This window comes from Aspergillus karnatakaensis (genome assembly GCF_047715665.1).
Source record: "Aspergillus karnatakaensis strain CBS 102800 unplaced genomic scaffold BJY04scaffold_70, whole genome shotgun sequence".
NCBI lineage: Eukaryota > Fungi > Ascomycota > Eurotiomycetes > Eurotiales > Aspergillaceae > Aspergillus > Aspergillus karnatakaensis.
The window spans coordinates 99069-108615 of NW_027395782.1; the positions used below are offsets into that span (position 1 = coordinate 99069).

General features: G+C 52.5%; 3 protein-coding genes across 3 annotated transcripts; 1 reads left to right on the forward strand and 2 right to left on the reverse strand.

Annotated features, from left to right (window-relative positions):
- Positions 1–344: 344 nt before the first annotated feature.
- Positions 345–2519, reverse strand: BJY04DRAFT_147506 (major facilitator superfamily domain-containing protein). Its single transcript, XM_073708815.1, has 4 exons — positions 1980–2519; positions 1826–1927; positions 1172–1777; positions 345–1123 (listed from the first exon to the last, which is right to left on the reverse strand). Exons 1-4 carry the CDS (start codon positions 2175–2177, stop codon positions 509–511), a joined length of 1521 nt encoding a protein of 506 aa, XP_073566031.1. The 5' UTR covers positions 2178–2519; the 3' UTR covers positions 345–508.
- BJY04DRAFT_210763 (cytochrome P450) lies at positions 2490–6470 on the forward strand (the record flags this gene model as incomplete). The annotated part of the gene is made up of 8 exons (XM_073714301.1): positions 2490–2553; positions 2689–3191; positions 3238–3447; positions 3495–3641; positions 3686–4840; positions 5159–5841; positions 5893–6276; positions 6332–6470. The coding sequence occupies 8 exons, from the start codon at positions 2490–2492 to the stop codon at positions 6468–6470; spliced, it is 3285 nt and encodes a 1094-aa protein (XP_073566032.1).
- A 190-nt stretch (positions 6471–6660) lies between these two features.
- Positions 6661–9512, reverse strand: BJY04DRAFT_147492 (phosphoketolase family protein). Its single transcript, XM_073708814.1, has one exon. It carries the CDS (start codon positions 9281–9283, stop codon positions 6851–6853), a length of 2433 nt encoding a protein of 810 aa, XP_073566033.1. The 5' UTR covers positions 9284–9512; the 3' UTR covers positions 6661–6850.
- Between the last annotated feature and the right edge of the window lie 35 nt (positions 9513–9547).

Genomic DNA, 9547 nt, shown 5'->3' on the forward strand with positions numbered 1-9547 from the left:
CCAAACCCACCACACATGGACATGAGGTCAGAACGACAGTGAGCCCCTAACAGGAATTGTCAGAGTGTATTGCTCGCGGTGCTGAGAATTGCCCTTCAGTGGACACTATACGACATTCATCCCTAGGGAAGGGGCTAGAGGGTGAGGACCAGACATTGTCTGCTAGGTGATGTGTTTGATTACAGAGGAACAGGCACTGGGCTTTCATCAGGAGGAGGGGCTTAGTCGGTTGAAAGAGTTGAAAGCTATTGGGCCTGGAAAAGTGACTAAGGATCATGATATGCACGGGGTTGATCATTTGGCAATTGAGAATTAGGCGACAGCTGGTGAGGGAGTTATGGTCTGTTGTTTTATCTTCATTGCCAGATCAATTCAAGGGGATATAGGGCATATAGGGCAGCATCCATAAGGCTTAGTTAAATCATATCATGTCATTGAGACAGGGCGATCGTGATCCCGTCTTTTCTCTTACACCAGGAAACAGCTCAGCTATTGCTTCACTCCAACCCTAATAAGCATAAACCCAGGTCAACTTCTGATCACCCCTCTTATCCGTCCGATTCTGCTCCTCCGCATACTCCCTCTCATCCCACTCGAGAATAACCTTTCTCCTGCGTCTGTTCTCCCACATGTACAGCGCCCTCATAACACAGAACCCAGCCATGCCCACCGCGATCAAGATCATCGTGATGATCAGCGGGAAGTTATAACTCGGCGCATACTTTTTCTTGAACAACTGGCCTGCAATCACACCAGCAAGGTTACTCCAGCCGTTGATTCCGAGCACGATAGATCGAGCAGCCTTTCCAGGCGTGTTGCTCGCGAGCCACACGGCGACAAGGGGGCCGCCGACGAACACGCCAGCTAAGCAAACGTGCGCGAACCCGTAGCGGAGCTTTTGATTATCGGAGGTGGCCATGACGACGCAGCCGATGAGACCGAGGGCCATGCCGAAGACGGTGTGTAGGGAGCGCTCCTTGAGATGGTCGGAGGAATAGACGATTATGATCAGGCCGACGGTGCCGACCACGAAGGGGGGAACAGCCATGAGGGTTGCCTTGACACCCTCGTAACCCATGCCTTCGACGACCATGGGGAGGAAGGTGGTGAATGCGGTGACAGGCTAAAGTATGGTTAGTTTTTATATGATGATGGTAATTAGAGAGCTCACCAAGACAGAGAGGATGTTGAAAACAATAATTAGGAGCTTCTTCCAGTCCTTTAGAACATCCTTGACATCACGTAGGGTTATCTTGGTGTCTTCTTCGGCGCTTTCACCTGCGTGCGAATCATCGCGCTGCATGCGCTTCACGGCGTGTGCTCGCTCTTCAGGCGTCAAAAACCACGCGGTGCCGGGGCTGGTTGGCAAAATCAGAAGACCAAGAGCAGCAACGAACACAGTTAATGCACCCTCAAACAAAAACACCGTCTGCCATCCCTTCAAGATTGAGGAGTCGAGATGCAATAGGCCGTAGGCGAGAAGACCAGCGAACGCACCAGCAACAGAGTACATTCCAGAAAACAAACCCATGCGAAAACCGAGCGAAAACTTAGGGTAGAAGAGCGACATGTAATAGTACGCTGTTGGTGTGAAACCGGACTCCCCCATTCCGAGAAGTAGACGGAGGGCGAGGAAGGTTGGGGTGCTGTTGATGCCGATGTGGGCAATGCAGATGCTGCCCCAAACGGTCATGAGCGTGCAAACCCACCATTTAGGGCCGACGTAGCGCCCGATCATGGCGGAGATGGGCTGGAGAGGGACGTATGTTGCGGAAAACTGGAATTAATTAGCGGCTTTCTCTAGCATACACTGAGGTATGCTCACCAAGGAGAGAGAATTGGGAATATCGTTAGGGTGGATGTTCGCATCTTCAATAAAACTGCTCGTCGCGACGAATCCGACGTTCGTTTTATCGATACCAAGCAACTACCAAGCCTGTTAGCACGCCAAATGAAGTTTCATGAGATACAAAACTCACAATAAACCCAATTGCCAGAATCAACAGCAAGGTAAAGTCCGTCTTGAGATCAATGCGTCGATCGAGTGCCTTCTCCTCCTCATTCGCAGGCTCGTAATGCGACACCTCAACGGCAATGTGATTCACCTTCTTTGCATCCTCAACCTCAGACAAAGAAGTCTTCTCGTTAACAGGGGTCACTGCGTCCGGGCCTGCCATTGTGTCGTTGTCAATGTAGCTGGGCTGGCTAGGAACTCCACACCCTCCACAAAGCTGAAGGGACGATCTCACTTAAATCAGTGACAGCTCGACAGAGTCTGCAAGGGTTCCCCATCCACGACGATCTTTGTTGGAGTAGGGTGGCACGCCCAGACGTTGGGGATGGAGACATGGTAGAAGCACTCCAGATGGTCCCCACAGTCTGGGGTTGAGAATGCGGGGGTGCGGTAGTGGGGAACCATAAAACAATGGAGACACCTCCTTTTCGTTTTTCCTTTCTCCATTCTTCTCCATTTTTCGGTCTTCCCCAGCATGACTCGGCACCGCAAGAAGCTGAACCTCCAATGCGAGTACTGCCCTAAGCGCTATACCAAGCGTGAACATCTCCAGGTACCTCGCTTACTCCTCCCGGTCGGAAATAAGCCCTATGGCTAACTGCCGATAGAGACATGAGCGAATCCGTACGCAGTCCCAAATGCTTAGCTTGTCTGTGCGGACTCTGACTTACTAGATACCGGGTCAAAACCGTTCGCCTGTACGGTTTGTGGACGATGTTTCTCTCGTCAGGATGTACTGAATCGTCACCTTCGCGTGCATTCCACACCAGCTGCGTCTCAAGCTACGTCCAGCAGTATTGGGCCTCAGATCACCCCACAAAGTCAGTCGGCGCCAGATTGGCCTTCAATGTCTGATCAAGATGGATCAAACACGCAACTACCAGACTCAAGTTGCTTGCCGTTATACGAAACACCGATGGATGATCCTCGCCCTCTGCCGGCAGACCTAGCGTCGGGACTGCTATGGCCAGACTCGGAAGAGCTACTACACAATATAATGTCAATTGATCCGAGCATCTGGCAGCAACCGCTAGCATTAGCGCCATCGACGGTGGGGATGATAGAGGCGCCGGCGGACTTGATCAGCAACAACTATCAGGATTCTCCAGGGAACAGCACGATTGCCGACGACGGACGACAGGCGATTCAGTCTCTCAGTAGCCTTATAAGTGATACGGTAAGCTTGAGCGTTTGACTATCCACCACCGGCCTAATCTTTACAGTTCTCAAGGGTGACCGCACCGGCAAGTCTAACCGGTCTGACATCGCGATTTCTTGATGGAAGTCTCCATATGTTTTTCGAGAACATCATTCCAATGTTCCCGATTTTCCATCGGCCGACTTTCATCTTTCGGGATTGTGCTCCTCCTCTGTTGCTCAACGCAATTGCTTTGGGAGCACGATTCCTCGGCAGTCAGGATGCAACCGAGAAAGTCCGTATCATCCCGCTGCTCCGTCGAGAAAATGCTAATGCGTGCAGGCCGATGTTCTGTGGCGTTTAGCTCATACTGCTGTGGCAACATCATGGAATACAATGATTACGCGAAGACGTCCATCAGACGCATGCACGGGCGTAGAGCTCGTTCAAACTGTTCTGCTCAGTCAGATATACGCGGCGCTGTCCAAAGTGGGTGGCTCAATTCATTGATCGACACATTCTAACTTTGGCAGAACCGCACATTTCGTACAACGAGCCAAGTATTCCACGGGCTGGGAATCCATTGGGCTAGCCATTGTGGGATGTACGACGCGACAGAGGCTATTCAACTGCCGAACTCGGGTGACAGTATGGTTATCAAGGAGCAGACGTGGCGGCAGTGGATTGCGCAGGAGACCACGCTCCGAACGCTTCTGGGTCTGTATATAGTAGACGGTGTGGTGTCGCAGTTCAGCGGCAACCCAACATTTGCGCGGCATACGGCAAACCCTCTTCTCCTGCCAAGTGGGGATGCTGCGTTCACGGCGCTGACACCAGATGACTGGATTCTGAATATGCAGCAATATCCGACCCCACGGGTTCGGTTCTGCGACGTCTATCATGACTTGTTTCGCCAGCGCCAGGATAGCATAGCAGCAGGATACGATGTTTCGTTGTTCCACCATAAGGTGGTCCTTGAGGGCATCCGGTGTCTCGTTTCAGAGACAAACCGAATAAAACCTCCGCCGGTCGGTATGCCGTCAAAGCGAGATGTTCTTCTCGTGCTTCGGCAACTACGCCAAAATATCCTCAATAGCCACGCTCTCACCCCAACAGACAGGCTAACTGCGCTCCTGCAGTGGCACTCCATCTGCCTGGATACAGTGGTAAGCACCGCGCGAGGGACAAGGCGGATGTGTCATCTATTCGACATTAAGCAGAACATCTTCGGTGGAAGCCAACGCGAGGAAAGCCGGATCAACCCCGCCCGATGGACACAAAGTGCTGCCGGGCGAGCGACCCTTCTCCACGCAATCAATATTCAGGCCATCGCCGCACAGCTACCTCTCGGCTTAGCGTACGATGTGAACATTCCTGGTGCCGTCTTTGCAGCTGCAACAACATACACTTCTTTCACGTTGGCAGGAGTCTCCAAAATCGTCTTCCCGGCAGTTGTGGACTGGGACACCGCGCTCATGGCACTGGAAATGGGATCGGAAAGGGTCCCGGTAGAGAACGAGGCCAGCATGCAGCACACGCTTGATTTTATTGCTGGTTCATTTGACGCGACAGGAATGCCGAGGGATAAATATGTGGTTCGGGACTTATCGTATGATCTGACTGCCATAAGGACCCTGCTTAGAGGATTGTCTCTGCAGTGGGGGGTCGCTGTGGAGATGGAGGAGGTAGTTAGTGCGTACATCGAGCGCTGCGAGCTGTAAAAGACGCGAGTCATGCGCAATAACAAATGAATCAAGTGATCAGGCTTCATGTCCCCACAGAATGCGTCTCTGCAGGGCGGCTGGGTGTCCCCGCAATGTGTCCCCATTCATCTCCTCCCGAGGTCCTGTCAGCTTCTCCCAAAAGCAACCACGACGCGACTGGGTATAAAAATACCTAGGCAATCAATATAATCCTCCCGCTCCCAATTGCCGATCGGTGTCATTGTTGCAGAATCCAAGCGTGACGGTTTCGTTAGAATGTCCTCGACAGCAATTCAAACGCAGGTCCAAACGCCGCCAGAAGATGTCAATGACTTTACATTAGTAGAGGACAATGTTCCAGAGAAGATCTACGCTCAGTTTGCAGAGCTCAGATCGAGATGCCCTGTGGCGCACACAACCGAGAAAGGCGGCTTCTACCTCCTAACCCGTTATGAAGACGTCAAAAATGCCGCTTCAGACACAAGCACCTTTATCTCGTCCGTCAAGGCAGTTATCCCTAGTGACCCTAGGGGTATTCGACGGCCCCCTCTAAACACCGATCCACCAGCGCACACGCCCTATCGCACGGCACTAGATCGGACACTGCTGCCAAAAAGACTCAGGCGGCTTGAACCATTGCTGCTAGAGCATGCAAATCGTGAATTTTCAAAGCTTGTTGGTAACGGTGGAGGTGATATTTGTGGTGACTTTGGCGCTATTTTCGCGGCCTGGGTCGAGACCGAATGGCTGAATCTAGAAGACGAGACAGCGCCGCAGCTGGCAGAAACTGCGGCCGCGTGGGTGAATGCGTGGCGGAGGCAGGACAGAGAAGAGACATCAGCACAGTCGGAGAAACTATACATGATTGCACGGAAACTGTTCGCTGATAGGAGAGTGTCGCCCCGAGACCCGGAGCAAGATCCTGCTTCGTCATTGCTGCAGGAGACTGACTCTTCAGGTCAGCCACTCAACGATGAACTATTAATGTAGGTGTCTCCCAGTTGATTCCCATTTCTGAGTGAAGTTGACCACAACAGCGGTTGTCTTCGCCAATCTCTCGTAGTCGGAATGGTCGCTCCTCCACTTCTATTCGGCGTGATGTGCAACCACCTCTCACAAGATAAAGATCTCCAAAACAAGCTCCGCTCAGATGCGTCACTTATTCCAGCTGCGGTTGAGGAATTCGTCAGGCTATACGTGCCGTATCGCGGGTTCTGTCGGACGCCGTCTCGAGATATTGAGCTTCACGGACGAGTCATTCCAGCAAGATCACCGATAACGATGACATATGCTGCCGCAAACCGAGATCCTGAGGCATTCGAGAACCCTGATGAGTTCATCCTCAACCGACCGAACATCACGTCTCATCTGGGATTCGGTCGCGGACGGCATAGGTGTGCAGGAATGCCACTGGCAAGGATGTAAGTTGACTCTCTCGCACTTCCGTGCCTCGAGTGACCCGCTAATCAAGCGCAGGGCGCTCCAAATTGGCCTTAAGGTTATCCTAGCTCAATCAGCAGATTTCGAGGTCAATGGCACGTTGGAGTATGCTGGTATGCCAGAGATGGGAATCACGAGTTGTCCGCTGCGGATTACCCCGAGTAATAATGAGTAGAAGGCAGGTATAAGTAGATCGCCTCTTCTGGAGAGTTTGTGAAACTTTTGAGAATCAAAGCAAGTGATACGAAAGGCATTTCACGTGACCAGTGGCTCTTTCCTTCGCGCGTCCTTACCGTACCTTTCCGCTGTTGCCATCATCACTCTCTGCAGCACCCTTTCCCTTCACCTTCAGTGGTCGAGTCGATGATTATTGATCGTCGTAAATGGTCTCATGCGCCGCATCAGTACCAACCTGACCGACCTGACAAATTAAAAGTGAGGTCTTACTAAAGAAAGTATAGACAGGTCCTCAATACAGTGCTCGTACATTACGGATATGCTCTTATTATGAAGCTCAAGATCCTAGATCCTCCACCGCGCCAGCTCCTCAGCTCCTCACGACGACCGCGGATACTCCCACGTCCAATTGCGGATATAGTCCGGATCAAGCCCATTCTCATACGCCTCGTCCTTCGCCGCATACTGTAGGTCAAGGAACTTCTCCCTCGCACCAGCAGCCGTATTACCGAGCGACTCAATCCGATCAATCGCATCAATGGCCAGGCTGTACCGGTCCGTCTGATTGCGCACAGCGAGCTCAAACGGCGTGTCGATGTTACCCTTCTCCTTGTACCCGCGGACATGCAGATTATGTTGGCCGGGGCGCTTGTAGGTCAGGCGGTGCACCAGCCACGGATAGGAGTGGAAGTTGAAGATGATTGGCTTGTCTGTCGTGAAGATTGCTTTCCATTGTTTATCCGGCATGCCGTGTGGGTGATTCTCTTCGGAGATGAGCTTGAAGAGGTCGACGACGTTCACGAACCGGATCTTGAGCTGTGGGACGTGTTCGCGGAGGAGAGCTGTCGCGGCAAGTGCTTCGTGTGTTGCGACGTCGCCGCAGCAGGCCATCACGACGTCGGGTTCTTGACCTTGGTCGTTACTGGCCCAGTCCCAGATTCCGAGGCCTTTGCTGCAGTGTGCGATCGCGTCCTCCATGTTCAGGAATTGGATGTGTTCTTGCTTGTCGGCGACAATAACGTTGACGTAGTTGAGGCTGCGGAGGCAGTGGTCCATCACGGAGAGGAGAGTGTTTCCGTCAGGCGGAAGGTAGATACGGACCACCTCAGGAGATTTGTTCGCAACGACATCTAGGAACCCGGGATCCTGGTGCGTGAAGCCGTTATGATCCTGTCTCCAGACAGTTGCGGTAAGGAGAATGTTCAACGAAGCAACCTTTGCCCGCCACTCAATCTCCGCACATTTCTCAATCCACTTGCAGTGTTGGTTAACCATCGAGTCGATGATATGGATGAAGGGCTCGTAGCTGTTCAGTAGACCATGCCGTCCGGAGAGGACGTACCCCTCAAGCCATCCCTCGCAGGTATGCTCGCTGAGCATCTCCATCACACGGCCCGTCATTGTCAGGTTACCCCCGTCTTTGTCCTCCTCGAAGTATTCACCCAGCCAAACTTTCTTCCCGGCCTTGTAGATCTCAGCAAGCTTGTTGGATTCTGTCTCATCAGGTCCAAAGACACGGAAGTTCTTCATGTTTCCAGATACAACGTCGCGCAGGAACTTGGACATGTTCGTCATGCTGCCACGCACAGATACGCCAGGCTCGAGATCTTTGAGGGCGTAATCTCTGAAGTCAGGAAGGTCAAGCGGTCGGCGGAGGATACCACCATTTGCAACAGGGTTGGCGCTCATACGGAAATTTCCTTTCGGCGCGAGCTCTTTCAGCTCAGGGATCAGTTTGCCGTCCTTGAAGAGCTCTTCGGGCTTGTAGCTCTTCATCCATTTCTCCAGAACCTTCAGATGCTCTGGGTTCGTCAAGACGTCGGTGATAGGGATTTGATGGGCCCGCCAGAACCCTTCCAATAGTTTGCCGTCGATTTCTCGGGGAGCGGTCCAGCCCTTGGGGGACCGAAGGACAATCATTGGCCATCGAGCGCGGAAGGGCTTTCCAGAGTCTCGAGCTTCTTTCTGTATTTTCTGGATTTCGAGTACTGCGTGCTCCAATGTGGCCGCCATCGCTTGGTGCATGCTTGGTAGGTCGCTACCCTTCACAAAGTACGGCGTCCATCCGTATCCGCGAAGGAGTGCTTCGAGTTCCTCGTGCGAAATCCGAGCGAGAAGAGTGGGATTGTTGATCTTGTAGCCATTGAGATGAAGAACCGGCAAAACAGCGCCATCAGTGCAAGGGTTCAAGTACTTGTTGCTGTGCCAACTTGTAGCGAGGGGACCGGTCTCAGCCTCGCCATCTCCGACCATAGTAAGAGTAATTAGCTTCGGGTGATCAAAAACACTCCCGAAAGCGTGCGAGATAGAGTATCCCAGTTCACCTCCTTCATGTATACTGCCTGGCGTCTCAGGCGTCGCATGGCTTCCAATCCCACCGGGGAAAGAAAACTGCTTGAAGAACCTCTGCATTCCCAGCTCGTCCTCAGATTTATCCGGATACACCTCCGAGTAAACACCCTCAAGATAAGACTGCGACAAAATGCCCGGTGCGCCGTGTCCCGGTCCCGAGATGAATAGCACGTCGAGGTCATATTTCTTGATCAATCGGTTCATGTGAATCCACGTGAAGGCTTGTCCAGCATCGGAGCCCCAGTGACCAAGAAGTCGAGCTTTGAGGTGCTCTTTCTTCAGAGGTTCCTTCAGAAGCGGGTTCTCACGGAGATAGAGCATGCCGAGGCAAAGGTACATGCTTGCGCGGAAGTAGGCGTCAGTTTTGCGGACTTCATCTTCAGAGAGGGGTTTGCCAATGATGGTTGAGCGAGCGACGCCATAGGCGGTAATGCTCTCTGTCTTCTCTTTACTCGACATATTGTAATTGCAGATTCCAGAGCTCAGCAGGGTTTCTGGAGATTCTGGAGACGAAGGAAGCGTTCAGTTGACGCGGACGAGGGGGCCCCTTTTGAGCCCCATGGCGAAGGGCCGGTTGTGGTAGCCATCAGCATCCGGATTTGAGGAATTCGTGACGTAGGAGGTCCATGCTTGGGCATATCGTAGGCAAGCGGAGGAAAACTGGGTATTTTCGATGTCATGACGTTCCTGTCGCTGCTCGAGAACCACAGGTCAAGCATTTGC